At 41.1% G+C, this 20032-nt stretch overlaps 1 protein-coding gene across 1 annotated transcript; it reads right to left on the bottom strand.

Annotated features, from left to right (window-relative positions):
• Nucleotides 1-103: 103 nt before the first annotated feature.
• On the bottom strand, nucleotides 104-18451 carry SERINC1 (serine incorporator 1). The gene is made up of 10 exons (XM_050316715.1): nucleotides 18292-18451; nucleotides 12376-12537; nucleotides 10692-10885; nucleotides 7742-7821; nucleotides 7415-7552; nucleotides 5126-5295; nucleotides 4872-4962; nucleotides 3632-3773; nucleotides 3291-3521; nucleotides 104-1741 (listed from the first exon to the last, which is right to left on the bottom strand). Exons 1-10 carry the CDS (start codon nucleotides 18328-18330, stop codon nucleotides 1603-1605), a joined length of 1386 nt encoding a protein of 461 aa, XP_050172672.1. The 5' UTR covers nucleotides 18331-18451; the 3' UTR covers nucleotides 104-1602.
• Between the last annotated feature and the right edge of the window lie 1581 nt (nucleotides 18452-20032).

The following is a 20032-nucleotide window of genomic DNA, read 5'->3' as shown; positions in this document are numbered from 1 at the left end:
CAGTGCTATAAAGCATCCCCAGAAGAGGGGATGAGAATATAACACAAAACTTGCACTAGCCACACATGGCTGCAGTATGAGACATCAAAAGTCATGGAACATCTTCATCCAAATTTATTTATTAATAAGGTAACAACATATTCCAAATTATTACAAGCCTTTACTATTCTTACATTACCATCTCAGGTTTGACTGACATGTCAGACTTTTGCAGTAAATGTCAGTGTTCAGTGCAGAGTTAAAATAAAAGCTTAGAGAATAGCAACAGGAAGTCACAGTTACAAACGCCACGGTAAGAGATGAGCATGACATCTGCTGCAGGCTCCAGGGTCACTCCCAGTCAGGCTGCTTTAGTCTCAAGTTGTAACAAGTAATAGAGATAAATAACGCGGCTCAAGTTACTTCAGTTACAAAGCAGCAAGCACAAAAGCATTTAAGATTCTGTAACTGCACAGGAACTATAGTATTGTAATCAAACAGATTAATGTCTTACCTCATGCCTAGAGTTAGACTTCCTAGGCTCAAGTCCATCTCTGGCAAGGGACAACAAGCAAAATACCTAATATAGTAAAAGATTTCAATAGATTTAGAGCCCCGAATATCTTAAGAAACACTTTAGTTGAAGCCTCAGTAAATGCAAACCCCCTCTTTAGTTATTGTAATTTCAGTGCTCCTTTTCCTCTACTTCTTTTTTTTAACCACAATACTCAAAAAATTTCTCTAATGGGTTTACACAGCTTTCACCACTCCGGTTCCTTGCAAAGTCCGTGATTGTAGCTTAGCAAAGAAGAAAGTGGCACACAAAACAGCAATAAATTACAGCACAGCTATCCCATATAAACTACTTTAAAAAATAATACATAAATGCACATTGTAAACAGGTGCCTTAAAAACATGCTTCTGAGCATCTGATACAAGGATGTTTTTCCCCAGGGTGCCTGCCTGTCCTCCTGTCTGCAATGGGATGCATCAGACCCAGCAGCACCGTGGAGGACACTGGGTCCTCTGCAGCTCCAGGTGCAAGTTTCCCCATCTCACATCTGTGCTAAAGGTACTGCTGCCCTCGGCATGGGAAAGGTCAGGCTGTTGGTGCCAAAGTGCTGCGAGATGTCCAGTAAACTCCAGTGTGCTCCATTTTGAGTCTAACAATGCTTACTCAAGGCTTACTTTGGAATCAAGGCAACAGGGATCATCAAAGGCAGCCCCTCTTTTACTTGCAAAGCCTGACCTAGCACTGTTTAGTTACCCTAATTAACACTTGCACGTTTTTTTCCTACAACTATTTAATGCAACTGAGGGGAAAGAATGTACTTCTAATAGTTCTCAATCTTACATCTCGTGCTCCCAAAGCACTCAATCTAGGAGTAATCCCATGAAAACCATCATTACAGCAATTATCATTGAGCTCAGCTAGAAAAAGTCATTTAGTGAAATGACAAAAGACATGGTTCAAGGTAATCATGCAGAATAAAGCAGGGTATACTACACGGACAGCACACTCACACACACACACACGTATTTACAACTGCACTATTATCCAGAATACTGTTTGTTTCAAAGACACGGTGAAGCTGACACAGCCTCCCTGGAGAGCAGCACAGCTTAGTCAAAGTCACGGTTTGTGAGAACCAGCGGAGCAACCAGAGTCCACACGTACAGCACGATGCCGATCCAGCTGGAAGATATCTTCACCCAGACGGACGGCCACTTGCTGGTCATTGTCTCGTAAGTAGAATCTGGGCTGTGAATGAAGGGAAAGAAAAAAGGTCATCTGCAACTTTTCTTTCAATAGGACATACCTGTGTACTAAGCCACCCTTCCACACTCTTTTCAAAGTAGATCATTTTCAACTCACACCTCAAAGGACATCTGTACCCTTCTTCCAGGCAGTTCACACCAGTCTGCACAAGAACACCATTTGTTCAACTGGTGTCACAGGAAGGTGGAAAACAACAGCAGCACAAAAAACATTTACTAAGAGAAGCCGTCAAGAAGCAGAAATGATTACAAGGAATCTCTAAGCAAATCTGCAGAAAGGCAGTAAATGGATAGCACTTAGAGAGAAAAATAATGTATTTTACCTTGCTGAAAGACAACACCTAGAAAAACTAATCATGTTGATGTCATACTGACCCAAGCAGGGCCACAAATCAAATCCACAGCAGGCCTATCTATCAGAGTTACTTCTGAAGGAAATAGCTCTACGGTGTTGCTATTTTGATACAAATTGTCCTTTGCCAAATGACTAGAGAACATAATTTATATTTTTAAATTCTGAAGAACATCTGCTCTAGCTGTTAACAACAAACAATTCACACACAGAAGGACTATTTTACTGTGAGGATTTTTTCAGTGAGCAGACAACTAATTTCCTTCCACCAGGCCCTCTCACAGAATACTGAGGTTGGAAGAGATCTCTGAAAGTTCTCTTGTCCAATACCCCTATTCCAGCAGGGACATCTAAAGCCAGCTGCCCCAGATGGCTTTTAAGTACTTCCAAGGATGGAGACTCCACGAACTTCCCTGGGCAACCTGTGCCAGTGCTTAGTCACCCTTGCAATGAAAAAAGTGTTTCTTGAGATTCAGAGGGAACCTCCCATGCTTCAGTTTGTGTCCTTTGTCTCTGTCCTGTCACTGGGCACCCCTGAAAAGACCTGGCTCCCTCCTCTTTACACCCTCCCTTCAGGTATTCATATACATTGATAAGACCCCCTGAGCTTTCTTCTGGCCAGGCTGAACAGTCCCAGCTCCCAGCCTCTCCTCATACGACAGATGCTACAGTCCCTTCATCTTTGTGGCCCTTTGCTGGACTCTCTCAAATATGTCCATGTCTCTCTTGTACTGGGAAGCCCAGAACTGCAGCCAGCACTCCAGGTGTGGAGTCACCAGTGCTGAGCAGATGGGAAGGAACACCCGTCCCTTGACCTGTTGATATAACAGGTCCTATTTCTCCTTTTTCTAGCTTTCTGTACCAGACAAGGCCTTAGTGTTTACTAATTTTTAGTTGTTACAGAATTTAAGTCTTTATCCTGTTCACTTCATCAGCACATATTTCAGCAGTCCAGTGAATCACAAGAATTATCCTAGAAAATACAACAGGCACTTGGGAAAACAAGGTTGGCTACACTCAATTTTCAAATACAATTCCCCACATATGGCTCAAACAGCATGCTTCCCTTGAGAAGGCCCATTCAAGACCTACATTCCAGAGCACACAACTTGTGCCTCCTTGTCCAGCAAATGATGGCATCCTGTATGGTCATTATTAGCATATTATAAAACTTAAATACCTGTACCAGTTGGTAAGTGTCATCATAATATACAGTGATGCCAGGAAAAGCATGAAGTGAAAGAAGGAGTAACTGTAAGTAACTCCATCTCTCTCATTATCTATGGCTCGGTGAACATCATCTCCATCATCAAGGGAGCCATCACTCCTGGGCATTCCATCCTCTATCAGTGTTGATTCATCACTGGTCAGCATCAGCTTGTTAACTTGGCTGTTGTTGGATGTTCGGATGCTGTATTTAACAGGAAAGGACACACTATACAGTTACCCAAATAAACACAATTTAGTCTCCTACAACAAGAAGTAATACAAGCTAATAGTTTTTTTTTTAAGGAATCTTACCTTGAATAGAGAACACATAGCAAAAACAAAACCAGTCCTACAATTCCTTGTGCATCCCACCACTGCACCACCTGACCTTGGGTTGGAGTGGTGGTGCTGTTGTAACCAATGATGCTCAGCAAACTTGGATTACAGCGCCTGTCTGTGAGGGAAACTGCATTAGAACTTCCACAGCACAAGAACAAGACAAATACTTAATAGCACATTTCCCTGCTGAATGCATGGTAATAGACAAGAACTTCATGAGTGTGACAGTCTTGAAGTAAAAAAGCTTTGAATCTAATTTTAGCCTACTGAGTCTTCCTAAAGCAGGGAAATGACAGTATGTGGCATAAAAATCTGTCTCTAAGCAGATAAAAGGATTTTACACTTACATAAGATACGCATCAAATGCTCTACTGTTCCATCTCATAATTAGATGCAACAAAATTAAAATCTCTACATATTAATCTTTAGAAATTCTACCATTAGAAAGCAAGTATGACAAACAGAGATCCTACAGATGGGATGCCAGAGTCATCTCAGAGTTGGAGAACAATGCTAATAAGTTGGTTTCATATTATCAGTGGTTCCCAACCCACAGCATCCACAGGTATTAAACACTGATTAAACAGCTGAAAGCAGCAGACAATCTTATTTCCCCATAATCACTGCCAGGATTTGATATAAATGAGTTATGCTGTGACACAGAAGCACAGAAGATCGTTCACAGTTAAGTAAGATAAAAGACCAAATTAAACCCACCAAAATCAGTATTTTGAAATTTATTTTAATCACCAGAATTTCTGAATTTATTTATTTATCTTTAGAGATGCTCAGCTGTTTTCAGACACAATACACATTGACAACATTTATTTATACTTGTTTTAAATCCTCAGTTTGGAAAAATACAATCAAGTAGCATCTCAGTCACCTAGGAAACATGAAACATGGTAGGGAGATGGATCTTCCTGACACCTCAGAGGAAAACTAAGCATTTTAGAACACTGCAGTCCTGTCAATAACAGGCAGAAATCCTTCCCTACCAAACAAGCAAGTGAAAAACACATTATCTTTGGAATGTTGATTTCTTCAGTATTGTTACAGAAAGTTGGGGTGGGAGGAAGAGAACACAAACTAGTGAGTCCCACCTCGAAAGTGCATGCATTCTAGTACCCCATTCTAATGCTGCCTTCAGAAAAGGAGAAGATACAATTTACTGCTGGTTACCCCAAAAGCCACGCATTGCTACTACACTTACCTGGTTCATTGGTCATAGCCGACCAAGTCAAATACATTGTATAAACTGTGATCACCGAAGACTGCAGCAAACCAGACCTTGGCTGAGATTCCTATACAAAGGAGTCAAAAAACAGGGAAGTTAGGCAATTAACACTCTCAGGCACAATTATATTATGATAATGCAAAAACAAACAAACAAAACAAAAAAACAAACAACCAAAACAAAACCAAAAAAAACCCTGAAACCCTGAGATAACAGAATTAAAACTGTACCTGAATCCTTGGCAGAATTGACATTATAGAAGCACCAATGCACAGCAGCATATTAACACTGATAAATGTCTTGTTTTCAGAACAACCTTCTGGATGAGTGTAATAAACATAAAACAAGACAATAGCCACAAGAGACAGCAGGTAGTTGACAGCTGTAGCTGACAGAAGAGCTGTGAAAAGACAAAACCACAGTTAAACTCGTTAATAACAGAGACTATTAAAATTGAAATAATATTGCACAATTATCAGGTTTTTGATATGGTATACAATGAGAGTTCTGGGCACTGAAATGTAAAGGAAGTTCTCAATAGTCTGAAATGTTATAAAGAAAGAACACAACATGGGAATCCTGAAGCCTTACTTGATTCTCCAGTGCTCTAACAGCAACTAGGAAGAGCAAGTATAAAGGAACACAGCTACACACACTTCGGCTAACAGCTTAAAAAAGAAACTGAAAAATACTTCTCCAACAGAAGGTAAAACAAAACCCATTTCCAAATTACATCTTAGTAAAAACATTAAATAATGAAGTGGCCATTGAATGAAAACAGGCCATGCTGTCTTTTGAAACACCTAAATGATCACATCTGAAATGCTATATTAAAATAAGGTATCATTTCTCCAGTGAGACGACTTGTACTCTCCTTCAGTATCCTGGCCTTTCACCCACCATACTCCTGCAAAGAATAACAGAGTGGTAGACAGAAAAAACAATTATTTGAGATGACTATGCTCAACATGAAGCACTACAGGATATTTTGTTTTTAATCAGCACTAAAGGTGTAACAAAACCTCTGGCTGAAAAAAACACAAAAACTTGCAGTTGCCACTTCCCTGATTCTGTGATGCACAGGAAGCTGCACCTGAATCTGAGGAAAAACTTCTTTACTGTGTGGGTGAGGAGTCTCCCTCACTGGAGACATTCAAGAACTATCTGATGCAATCATGAGAGACTGAAATGTTAATGACTCCAACAATCATCCACTGGCAAAAGCAGCAGAGTGCTTAGCTGAGTGCAGGTTTGCACCCCACAACCGAAGTGGAGGAGGAGGAGAGTTTTTGGACCTGTGGCAGCCAAACCTCTGATCTGCATAAGAACAGCCCAGGTGCAGAGGGGGTGAGCACCCATCACCAGAGGATGACCATGACAAACCAACCTTTGTTTAGCAACAAGCTCTGTTTTGAGCCAAAAAAGGGAAGAGGCCACAGATCCTGCAAGGTGGGATAATCCTTTTTATCATGCCAATGTCCTCCCTCACACAACTGGCTCAGTTGTCAAACTCCTCCCCAATCCCCTTTCACATTCACATGAGACATTCACATACAGGCCTGAAGGCATTAATCCCTTCTGATGGGGCATAACTGGTTCAACTACACTGATGAAAGAGGCAGCTGTCATGTCTTAGAAGGTGCCATAAACCATCAAAGACCCCTGGAACACCCCCACTCTGGGCCTTCCACCAGTGGACTGTACATGATCCAGTGTCATAAAACACCTCACCCCAGGAGAGGTATCTGGGCATTCCCACCTGAATCTCAGCGTACATTAACCCACTGCACTTTGTGTTTCATGGGCTTCCCCCACCCCTGGGGGATCAAGAATGCGACCATCACTTCCACCAACAGACACCTAAATTGCATCAAGTCTTGTGGCTGGACCCACGGGTGGAGTTATCTTCCTACACTTATCCTTTCTTTTCCTTATACATTTTCTTCAGTGTTACTTATATGCTTTTATACTGCTGTATTTCTGCAGATAATAACCATAACAGCTACAAACCTCCTTTTCATTGCAACCAAACTGTTCTGAAATAAACCTGCCATATGTATATTTATAAACAGCAGTCACTTAGTGTACTTTCTGTCTAATCTGCCCCAAGAGATCTATTATTAACAAGAACCTCAGTTACCCTGCCTGCAAGGGCGGGTTCCAACAGCAATCCTGTGCAATGTGCTCTAGGATTACCCTGCTTGAGCAGAGGTTGGACAGATGACCTGCTGTGGTTCCCCCCAACCTCTCTCAGATTGTGATCCTATGAAACTGATGCCCTGTTCCCAGGGATTGGATCTTATTACTCAAGAGTCTGATACTCCCCTCCTTGATCCTCCTTATTTAACTTGACATCAGAAGGACATCAATGGAGCTGAACTACACTATCTGAGAAAATACGACTTGGGCACAAAGCAGCCACTGTGCACTCTGGTAAAATGCACTATTCCCTGAGTAACTTATTTAACATAATGCACATAAACTGAAATTTAAAACTTGATTGTAGTACAGTCCTTTACCTGCATACCAGCATCTTGAGTTTCCTTCCTCCATTTTTTCAACCCAAGATTCATTCCAGGAGTGGGCAAAGTCAATGAGCAAGACCAGCTGAATGAGAATAAAGCAGAATGCTCCAGCCATACCTACATAAAACCACACTAAAAGAGGAACAAAACAAAACCAGTTAAGAACCACTGATAATTTGTATTAATGTCCCTAAACACAGAGAAATGCTATAGTTACACAGCTACAATTAAAACTGTAAGACATCAGCATGCACTTGCCTTTGTTTTAAAACCCATTATGACTGCACCATAATACAAAAACGGAAGACAATATTCCCTTACCAGTTGTAAATGGTCCCTCTGGTATGAAGAAAGCTCCAACACTAATTGCAAGTGCCGTGGCAAATTTAAAGAACCAGAATCTAAGGGGAAATTAAAAAAAAACAAAAAAAAGTTCAGGCAACTACTACCTCTGGTTTAATTCACACAGAAATACAAACACACATCCTTAAGAGCTGGTTTTTTAATTCACTCATTCTTAACCTGCTTCTTTTGAAATAGAATAAAATTCTTATTTTATCTGTCCAAGATTTTTGTTATCCAGTAAATTATATTTCAACTGTGCTAGACTGACAGAGTTTGACATTATTTCCCAGAGAGATGACACTCATGAATTACAAATGAAGCCAACTGTGAATTGTTTCTTGTTTTTCCTAAGAACATTTTTCTGCATATCAGAAAAAATGGGTTAAAAAAATCCCTACCTATTTCTAGTATCAAAACCAAAAAGGCAGAAGATCTGGTTGGTGCCTAAAATGACAAAAAATGTTGGAGCTCCCTATCAGTCTCCATTTGTTTCCTGCAAGACAGATATGCACCAAAGCCTGCATTTTTCACACCCAACTTCAGATTCTTTAGGCCTACATCTGATGAGGATTTATCACAAGAACAAAAGCAAATGATTAATCCTTCACAGAAAAGACACAATCAAATTCCACTGCAGTGGCATTGGAATTTTTTTCCAGTAAAAGATATGCATTCATAGACCATCAAAACAGATGAGATGTTTCCTAGAAAGCACAGAAGGAAGTATGTTCCACCAAAGATTCACCAAATTCACCCAAAATATAAACTGTATAGGCAAATTCAAACTGTTATGCCAATAAAACTGTAAGAAGGTGAAGACTGTTTTTTCTGATCACAGTGACAGGCAGCTCCAAATACAGGCATGATGTCATCTACATGTACTTCAAAACTGTACATGACAGCACAAAGACATGTACCACACCCCCACAATGTCAAATACTTGGACAGTTTTCAAATTTTCTATCCCTTCCCATTTTTTCCCACACTTTGAACAAGTCTGCTCTCTCCTGCTGGCTCTTACAGTCAAATGATAGAAGACCAGAGGAATAAGTTCCAATTGTGTAGAGAGGAACTATGTGAGCTAACAGAAGTCTAGAATACTGAAAAATATTTAGTAATTCCCTGGGATTTAGAGAAGCGATTAAAGCCAGATTGAAAGCTGAATCAAGTTATAACATTTACATTGCAGTGTGTACCCCACAAAAACTAGTTTTTGAATACACATGAGGAATTTTTTTTTTTTTAATCAATGTCATTCTCATTTACAGAAATAAGAATGGATTCAAGAACGGATATATATTGTATATATCTAATCTCATAATTCCAGACTTAGGGATCTTAACACTCTACCCTTTAACTTGCTAGACAACTACCACTGCTATGCATTCTATGCAACCCAGCTGCTATCCTCTAAATACACTATAACTTATTTTTTTCTATTGTTATTATAAACCTGAGGCAAGAAACCACTCTGATTGCTGTTAAAAAAGCAGAGAAGGTGAGCATTGGCAATGGAACATATTGCTGGGCTTAACTTGCATGCAAGAATGAAAAAGTCAGTAGACAGAGATAGAAAAAACAATAATCTCAGTATTTCAATTCACTGACAGAAAGATTACTGAAGATACATACAATTTCAAAAATCAAAAGCCATAAAGCTTTTCACAAAGCTAACTGTAGTGCATTTTATTGAAGCAACCATTTGTTACAGAAGTGTTGGAAATAACATTATTAAATATTTTACCAGTAACAGTTAACAAACGTAATTTTTCCTTTTATCCCAGTGCTGATGTTAGATCGGTTAAGAAGAATAAACTGCTACGGGTTGCATAAACAGTACAAAAATTTGTACTGGGAAGCACAACTCCAAATAAGGGTACCAAGAAGACCCCAAAGTTTTAGGTAAAAACATTCCACATGACGTAAAAGTCGTCTTTTGCTGTAAAATTGAACACAAGGCACTGATACAGAATATAACTGAACCGTTTTCTTCTTGCTTGTAACAAGCATGTTCTCCTGAACAAAGCAGAGTGGAGGGAAAGGCTGAACTGAGTTACTGTTGCTAATATGTCTTAATACTGTATCTTTTTCTTTAGACCGAAACAAAAAAAACAAAGCAATATTCTACTCAGTTTTAATAATTTTATTTTCCCCTACAGAAATAATTTGAAGTTTTTTGTCATTTTGTGTTAGACATGTTTAATCTTACTATACTGAATATAAAACAAAATTATTTCATCATTTTTATGGCTTAGCTGTTCACAGCTTCTGTTAAATATAGTCACCTTGGAAAAGCAGTAGTCTAGCAATCACTGTGACCATCAAGAATAGGCACCATAAATGGTTTTAGGCTTTTTGGCCTCATGTCCTCTTACAAATATTTACATCTCCTTGGTTCAAGTAGCTACATTACACATAGACAGAGCCTGGATGAAAACCGCCACTTGTGTCAACCCACGAGCTGAAATCCCACTATATTCTTCCCTTCCTCCTACTAAAATGAAATATAAAATTATTGGAAAGTTCAGAAACTAAATACATAACTCATTTATTTATGCAGAGGGGAGACTGAAGAAAAGACTGCAGACAGAAAAAAAGATACATTTAACTCATAACTTTTTAAAAAAAAAATCCTCAGAAAAGAGCAAGCCCTTAAAAACATCAAATTTAAGAGGAACAGAATTCCCAGAGGACAAATGAGGCTTTTTAATCTATTTGTTAAAAAAATCTCAGTGGAATGAAACTTAGTGCCATTATTCGTCTCCGAATTTCATCATCTTCGGACAAAAGTGGAATTTCCAATCTTGGGAAACCTCTGGACAGATTATCTAATGTCACAGTTTAGACTCTGAAAAGCTGCAGCCACGTGTATCTTTTCCTCTTACAAAAATTAATCACTAACTCAGTTCTCATTTCTGCCTCTTACCCGTTATGAACCGCTGCCCTTGGGTCATTGCTGCTCTTCACTTTGATCATCAGCAAGGAGAAGAGGAGGAAGAACATGGCCATGCCAAAGCACACACGGTACACGGCTTTGTAACCAACCAGTACATCGCAATTCACGTGGCCGTGCACACCAGGAATACTTGTTCCCATCCCTCCATCACAAAATCCAGGGATCTGTGATAAATACAAGATACTTCAGTGATCTTTATAGACCTCCTTGAGTAAATGCATACTAACAAATTGCCAATATGTAACTCATTAACATTATGCAAGTATTAACATTGTTAGAAAATATGATACTGAAAGGCTGTATAGGTACTTACAGTCCAACTGGGATATCAAACACATTCAAGGAAAAAAATCCTGCATAGGCAAATTCCAAACAAAACCAAAAATAAATCTTAGAATTGGGTTGGAAGGGACCCTTAAAGATCACCTAGTTCAACTCCCCTGTCAAGGGCAAGGACATCTTCAACCAGATCAAGTTGCTCACAGTCCCATCCAACCTGACTTTGAAAGTTTCCAGGGACAGGACAGGGATCTTATGAACAGAAGGCTTTTTTTAATGTTATTAGTAATTTTGGAACTTTTCAAAAAAATGCAGTTTTCACTTGCTAATATGAATCAAGAACTAAATAAAAGATCTGGGAATTCATAAATTTGACTTGACAGTTACTGTCAGGCTTATGGCACAGCTAGGAGGTGGCAGCCTGCTCACATCTCTTAAAAACAGTCTCAGCCTCTCCCAAAATATGTAACATCACCATCAATTAGCTGTACCTGTAACTTCCACGCGAAACACTTGAGAACATTCTTTCCAGTCACTACCAGGACATGAGCAACATCTTTCAGAAGTCAAACCACGCTCCAGAAGGCTGTAATTTTCTTCCCTATATGACTAACATGGCCCCCATTGAAGCTCCAGTGTGGTTACTATACCACACTGAAATAAACAAATTAATCCTTTTGGGGGAAAAGAAATCAAAAGCATGCCTAACCGAAGTTGCTATCTATTGAAAAAAAAAAACAAAGACAGTAAAACAAAGACTAACAGAAGTACAGCACAGGTAACCCAAGCTGAGTGAACCTATAAGCTGTACCATAGCTCACATTATGACTCTCTAATTTTACATGCACTATCACATCTTCATATAACCAATAAACTGTAAAATCCTACAAGAACTTCCTGATTTCCTGAGTGAAAAATACACTACTATGATTAATGACAAGTATTTTTGTTATGCATTGCAGACTTTAAAATAGAACTTAAGTACAGTACAATAAAACTAGAAGATATCTTAGATTGTGACTGGTTTTTAACTGCGATCGAAATCAATCAACTGCCACAAAAACAAGCATCTCCTTAAGACATAATTTGAACTAAATACACATAAATTTTCTTGTTTGATAAAAATCAGTTTTTTTCTGCTCTGAGCTATTAAAGAAAAGGTGCAACTTCACCTCAAAACAGTTCTTTTCATCTATGAAGTGATTTTCCAAAAGTTCTTTGTTTGTTTGATCTACAATCAAATAAATGGTGACTGTGAAGCACAGGTGGCAGCAAAATTACACATTTCCAAACAAAATCCAGGCTTTCAAGATGTCAACTATTATTATTTGTGACATTTGTTTCACCAAACATGTTATCAATAAAGTGACCTGACCTTCTTCAGCTGCTCCTCCATGCCTGGTATTAACATCACGCAGGCAATGCTCACGCCAAGGAGCAAAAAGAAGGCATAGACCAGCCGGGTTATGGTGGAGTTGTTTCCGCTGGGGCAGCATCGGCAGAGCAGGCACGGGGCACTTCCGCACAAGCATGGTATCTGAGAGGGAGACAGAACCTAAGTTATTTATAAAGCTTTGCATTGCTAGATTTCAATATTTAATCAGGCTGTGTAGATCCTCTGAAGTTATGATGGAAAATGACTCATCCTATGCATCCCACCCACCAGTGCAGGCTAAGTCACTGCAAACATGTTACAGAGCCACCCAGCAGCCTTGGCAGTGCTTCCTGATGCGCCACTGTACAGTGAGATCAGTGTTATGTCGAAAGCAATCACTTATCCATTGAAAAGAAATAAAGACTTGGTTCAGGTTCCCTTGTTCTCTTTAATTTATTTCATTTCAGTTAAATGAGATGCAAAGATTATTTCTGAGTTAGCAACTACATCCTCCCCACCACAGCTGTACAGATGAGACAAATACAAGGCAGGGAAAAAAATATGAGCACAGCTGTCATGTAGGTATGCTTTTAGCACCTGGCAGAGTTGGGACACAATCCTCACTGGGGCCATAAACATTCCTGGAGCACAAAAAGTAGGTAAAATAGCCTAAAGCTTAGGTTACAAATTATTTTGTATTATCATCTAATCATGTATCTCATAATTGTGTTACCTTTCAAAATTAACTTATGCAATGTAAAAGTTTAAAAAGGCAAGAGCAGAGTAAATACACAGTACATGTGTTATTGATACCAAATATCAACAGCAAAAGTGGACAGGAATGCTGTACAGCTATAATACTACAAGAGGGACAAAACCAGAAAATCGTTGGAAGAAAGAAAGGGAACAGATAGTTCTGTTTCACCACTAAATGGCTGGGGAGCGAGAAACAATTCTCTGCCACTTGCTGAGTGGCAATTCGGGAAGCAAAAGAAAGGTAAGGTCCCACAAGCAAACATTAACCAAAAGAGGGAAGACACAATCAAAATGTGTGAGCACATTGTGAGCTATCTGAGCTACAATAGACCGTGCTACCTCTGACAAAGGTATAGAACAGGGTTAAAACCCATCTTCGGCCCCAGCACACATCCAGAGACATCCCTGCCCTGTGACAAAAGCCACAGGTGTCCCTCACCTGTGCATGAAAGACACCCGGTCGGTCACATAAGGACATGACTAGTTACATGGCCACACGACCAGGGCACGTCAATCAGCCAGTACGACTGGAATGTGTCAGAAAGAGTTCTTAAAAGTTTAGTCACATGACAAACAAAAATGCCAGCAGTCTGATGCTACCGGAAAGGCCCCAGGGGTTGCAGGGAAAAGCAGACAAACTGCCACAACACTCTCGGTAGCTTCCTGAGAAGCCCTTGGGGAAAAGGCTGATTCTTACAGGTTCAACCAGCAGCGTTCAACCCACACACTGGACTCACAGACTTGGGTTTTTAAAATCATTTCCTTGTATTCTTTTTTGTACTTGCTTTCCTTTCCCAGGGTGGAGGAGCCCAAAATTTTCACTCCACTACGCTACAGAATCAACTTTAAATTAGAGTACTAAATTTGTCTTGCTATAGCACTGAAAGTAGGTAGTTTTAACTATTTCAGAATGCAAAAGCTACTATATTGCCCTTTTTTACCTCCTCCTTCTCCACTAAGTATCACTGTAGCACAAATAATATGAAGGTGTTGATTACATGACGTTTCATCTCAATATGACAAAGAAATTGTTTACAGTAAGAACAATTAGTCACTGCAACAACCTTCACAAGGATGCAGCAGTAGTCTCCACCACTGGAGGTTTTCAAAATTGACAGGACAAGGCACCAGATCACCCCATCTAGGCCCCCTTTTCTGTGCAACATGGACCAGATGATCCTTGGAGGCTGCTATATGACTGCATGCAAACTGCATTAGGGGCATCTATGCTTAGTAAACAGGAAATACATAGCAAATACTGGCTCAGAATGCATCAGAATTTTACAGTATTACTGTATTACACTATTTCCTACACACACAAACAGCCTTTCTAGTGAAAAATATCTCTGCTCAAAAAGTTACTTTCTTGAACTAATTCTGTCTGCATTAATATTTCCAAAGATATTGTTAATAAAAGGTTGAATTTGGCAGATTACAATATATGCCTAGGCTCATCTGCTGCCGAAAATTTGGTGAAAGGAGCTCCTCGTGAAAAAGTCACTTCTCTGGTGAATCCCAATATTAAATCGTTTAATACCTAAATAATTCAAGCAGCTTGCTCCTTAGTGCCTCAAGGGGAAGACAGCATGTTTCCAGGGATAATAGATATTTGCAGTAGCTGAAATAAAGGTGACTGCCTCCAGCCCACTAGAAAACAATGTGTCTCAAGAGAAGCAATACAGCTCACTTTGGAGTCTGAACTCCCACACCAGTTTTTAAAACTTTGCCCCCTAAGCTCATGCTTTCAAGCAGTGATCACACACATCTCTGAACAAGAGACACCTACTGATAACTATTTATACAAGTTGGCCACTTCTACAAGGAATCCCGTTACAGTCCAAATCCCTCTTTCTTTGGCAAAAGAATAGAATATACACCGTTCCAATAAAATAATATTATACTATTAGCAAAACCACTTCTAGCAAGTTATAGACTTGAAAAATAACAGAAAGCAAAGAACATCCACCCCATAGAATTCAGTCTATCAGCAGAGGAGACAAGGACAGTTTGTGCCACTTTCCTCCTAAATTTGAAGCATGCTTCCTAAAAAAATATGCAACATTACAAATAGTAAGATGCTACCACACAGATCAAAGCTTAGCTCCCTGTACGAGACTCAGCTGAGTCACAGATGTTACAAAAAGTCACTCTTCAATTAGTTTTTTCCTTGTTTTCATGAAGAAGCTTAGACACCAGTTGCAAAATCTCAACTGCATAAAATCTACTGTCATCCAGAAATTTTTGTACCTATCAACCAACTCGTATCCCTTTACATTTTTGAGGAAAAATAAGCAGCTTGGTGGTGTTTACTAAGACAAAATAAGAAAAGGCAACCCACACACCTATTCTGGGAGCAGCCAGCTGGGCAGACCAGCCAGCTAATTCATGCCTGCTAAACCAGCCACTTCATTCCCTAGGGCAGTGGAAATTGCATAAGGAACACATAAGATGAATATTGCAGGAGAGAGGAGAGAGAAAACCCCACAAAATCTCTGAAAGTCACATGTTACTGACCCTGATGGACACAGAACAAATATTTAATATATATCAAATATAATCTTCCCACTGGAGTAATGACTAAATGATTATATACTGAATTAAGTACTTGCAAAAACACTAAGCCCTTGCCGGGCCTAGTCAGATTTTAGCTACATCATCCCTACTCTTTTGCTGAGAGGCACTGAATCAATCAAGATCTTTACCGTGACAGAGAATATTCAAGTGAGCAAAATAGCAGCTCAGCTATTTCAGAGAACAGTGCAATAGAGGCAAAATGCAGCAGAGGGAAAGTGGCACTGCCTGACCAATCTAGGTCATCAGGATCAGAAACTTCTGGTGAGATGACAGTGCGCTTACACCTTTGCCCCCACCGCACCCACCAACTCTGACAAGCTCACCTCTGCTCTTAAAAACTGAAGTGAAACACTGCCTGATAAGCACACAGGAGGGCAGAGCTACAACCAGCCACAACGCACTGCAAAAAGTCCAAAAGAAACAAGTCTGGCATGAGGCCTGATGCCAAGGCTACGCAGAGCAGCTCTGCAGGGCACAACACGTGGCTCTGCAGAGAACTGAGCCAAGGCCACGCTGACAGCAGCGTCCTCACAGGAAAAAGAGTTTTCCTGGCCACGGCACAGTCTGCACTACCACAAACTCCACTACATCTGGTTCCGCTGCTCCCTCACCCTCACTGTTTGCTTCTTTCTCAGAGCCCCAAACAGTGACATATCCTTAGAGACCAGCACAGACAGATTTCTCCTATTAAGAACTATCATATGGGCTTCAAGTGCATATTAGCTGTGGTTTTAAATGTGGAAAGAAAATCAATGCTTAAAGCCAACAGGGGAAAAGAAAAATAAAACCAACCAAAAAAACCAACCAAACAAACAAACAAAAAAAAACAAACAAAAACACACCAAACAAACACACAACAAAAAAACCCACCCTGATTTGTTTGGGCATTTTAAAGGAAGGGATGGGAGTTAGATACTCAAAGTACATTTGACTTAATTAAGATGACATTCTCATGCAAATCATTTTATCTAACAGGCCATTAGCTGAATTTCTCTGTACAGAAGCAAACACTCAAAAAAACCACTCAAAAGCAAGTACACAGGGGTTCTTCAGGCACTACAAACACAAACTAGTTGTCAAAAAGGCTGTTTATGAACTCGAAAATGCTGTAAATATTAAATCAAGTATTCAAGCATTTGAATTAAAACCTATAGTCACACTGTCAAAAAGTTTTTTATATTCACTCAAAAAATTAATGTTAAGTATATTCAGCTAGTAATTAAGTCTAACTGCCTAAGTGTAGTGTTTAAAATGTTAATGAGAGGAAAATGAACACTGACAGTACTTAGTTAACTGGGTATTATCAGTGTTCTAGTTGACCATTTACATGCTTATCAGTCTGGAAAGTCAGCTCATACAAATTTTCAAATTCTAGGATCATTTCATATAATTTGTACATGAGTACAAATTACGTATCATCTCACTCAGTTACATATCACTGTACCAGGGCAGCCAAAGCCCACACATTCTGATAGCACAAAAAATAGGAGCTTGGATAAATATGAAGGGTTTTTACTACACTAAAACGTGTGTATGAACTGTTTAAATACAGGTAATCTAACTCAATCCATGTATGGTACAATATTTTAGGCATGGAAAATTCAGATTTTCGCTATTCCATTTTTAAGCCAAACGTCTAGAAATTCACAGTCCACCTGACTGTGTCTATATACCTAGGGACTAGACTTGGAAAGACGTTATCATCACTTATGGATAAAAGAGCAATGCCTCAGATGAGGACCCTTTATCAACTTCTTTGCTTTCCCTGCATAGCGCAAACTGTTTTAATACCACCTCAGACCACTGTTCCCCGTTAAGAAAAAAACACCTGACGATGCTCAGCACGGTGGTGACACACCGCCACGGATTACTGTTCGCTGAGAAAAACGATGGCTCGGTCAGACAAAGATGCTACACAGGGTGGAGCTGCTCAAGACAAAGCCACAGGAAAGAGGAATTAAAATACAAATATCAGAATCGGGGAAACACGCGAGTTCTAATTTAAAAAAAAAAAAAAAAAAAAAAAACAAAAAAAAAAAAAAAAAACCCGCTGGAGTTCAAAGCATTTAATGAGACTGTGACTCCTTTACAGGACCGGGGAGAGGGAATTTCAGTGGACACGGTAACACCCCCAGGACAAAGGCGCGGATCAAGGGCGACCCGCAGCGCGACAGCGCGGCCTGGCCGGGTCAGCACGGAGCTCGCCGCGGCCCCGCCGACACGACACCGCCGGCCGCCTGGAGATCCACGGAGAAGCCCGAGCGGGGAGCCCACGGCGGGGCCGGCGCTCCGCAGCCCGCAGGGGACAGAGCCCTGCCCGGGAGGAGCGGGGGCAGCGCCCGCTCGGGGCCGAGAGCCCGGCGGGGAATGGGGAGCGGGCCCGCAGCCTGCCCGCGCCGGGGGAGGGGGGGAAGGTATCACCACAGCCGCCCCCTGGAGACACGGGCACGGCGAGGCGATGGGCGAGGCCCGGACGGCGAGGGAAGCGGCGAGGGAAGTGCGGGCGGCGAAGAGAAGGGCAGGGAGCCGCGGCCGCCGGCTCCGAGCCTGCGGCGGGCAGGGAGGGACCCCCAGCGCCCCGCTTACCCAGCTCGCCAGGGAGCAGAGGCCCAGGACGCCGCCCATGGTCCCCGACCAGCTCCGGCTCGGGCTCCTCCAAGATGGAAGCGCGGCGGCCGCGGCTCCGACGCCGTTGTTTACTGCTCCCGGCGGCGCTTCCGCCGCTCTGACGGCAGCGGGAGCGTCACTTCCAGCCGGGAGCGGGCAGGGATGCCCCGTGCGCCGTCCGGGAGCGGCGGCCGGACGGGGACGGCGGCGGAGCGGGGAGCATTCCAGGAGTATGTGAAGCCAGGGTGTTCTTTGGTGTCAGATCTTTGTACGCTTTCAAGCCTCATCAGCGAGAAAGGATACCCAGCCAGTGGGACGGGCAGCAGCCAGCATCCCTTAGGCAAGGGCACCCGGGAACTAAAGCTTAAGGCTTGTTAGTTGTAAACTGTGGATGTAGTAAATCAAGATGTTGTCTGTCAGTAGAACAGATAGCAGCATCCCTTAGTGAAAGACATCAGAGAACTAACAAACTTTAAGGATGTAGCAAATCAAGATGTTGAAGCATGTCTATGTATACATTCCTAACTTGGCAAAATACTCAAGGTCCATGAAGCCTATAGCTGAACCACGTTCATTACAATGCTAAACATCACACCTAGAGACCAAAAAGACCCCCTGGCCACATGCAGACTCTTCCCTGATCATGGTAGAAGTTAGCTGGGGTTTTGTAGCTTGCATGTAAATTTCTAGCTAATCATAGTAGAGGGGCTGTAATTGGAAAGTTACTAACTCTGAATTTCTGTGTATAAATAATGGTGTGGAAAGTCCAGAGGGGCGTGTTTGATTTGTGGAGCATCACTGAGCAACCAGCCTTACACAACTCTGAAATAAATAACTAAGCAGTCTCTCTCTTGGGTGTGTAATTATCGGGTTTTTGCACACCAGGTAAAGAATCCGAATTTCTGGACAACAGGCTGGCAGTGGCCTCCCTGGTCACAGGCCTCCAGCATCCCCTGGGAAGACAGGTGGCTGCCTGGCCGTGGCTGCCTGTGCCACCATGTGTGTTGGTCACATGCACACACACCGTCCTTCGATGTGTTAGAAAGACATAAAGTGGTTAAGAGTTGGCCTGTGCTGCTTCTTTGCCTCCCCACAAGTACCTAATCCAGGGAGTAGCAGAAAGAGGGGAAGATGTTGCCTAGAGCAATGGGCCAGGCTCCCTGCAACAGCTGTCAGCACTTGCTGTGCTGTTTCTCAGCACCTCCCAAATTCAGCCAATGGGCTGAAGCAGGATGGCTGTACTCTCCCTTACCTGCCCAATACTAACCAGAAGGTCTTCAACCCATAAAACCCATATAAAATATTAACTACATCATGTCATATTAAGCACCATGTTTCTTACAAGTACCTATAGTATTGAGCCTACAGGGCCTTCTGGTGATACTAGGTAAAACATGAACACAGCCCAAAAAAAGAAGAGTCCAAAAAAAGAAAATACCCCTAAAGGAAAAAGTATTCCTCAAAAATCCTTAAAAAATAATAAGACAATCAGGGAACAGAAAACGTACATTTTAATAATACAGACATTATAATACCATCAATACTGTCTCCGCTGAAAAATACAACCCTTGAATTTGTCTTAATACTCAAAAGTAGGTACTTCAGAAGGATACATGAATTAAAAAAAAATACTTAGCAGTATGAGGCAGAACATTTCATATCATTTTACAAATTAAGAAAGTTTTTTGTCTCTCACAAGTTTCCCTTAGTAACATGCAGT

This window comes from Myiozetetes cayanensis, unplaced genomic scaffold (assembly GCF_022539395.1).
Source record: "Myiozetetes cayanensis isolate MyiCay16 unplaced genomic scaffold, myiCay2020 scf2-11, whole genome shotgun sequence".
Lineage (NCBI taxonomy): Eukaryota > Metazoa > Chordata > Aves > Passeriformes > Tyrannidae > Myiozetetes > Myiozetetes cayanensis.
This window is presented reverse-complemented; position numbering and strand designations above follow the sequence as displayed.

Excerpts from the sequence above, each read along its gene's own strand:
- SERINC1 (XM_050316715.1), bottom strand. The coding sequence starts at position 18,330 with ATGGGCGGCGTCCTGGGCCTCTGCTCCCTGGCGAGCTGG. Across the intron at positions 4,963-5,125 it reads CAATTCTGCCAAGGATTCAG|GAATCTCAGCCAAGGTCTGG; the intron begins GTACAGTTTTAA and ends TCCTTTGTATAG. Across the intron at positions 1,742-3,290 it reads ACACTTACCAACTGGTACAG|CCCAGATTCTACTTACGAGA; the intron begins GTATTTAAGTTT and ends CTTCATTCACAG.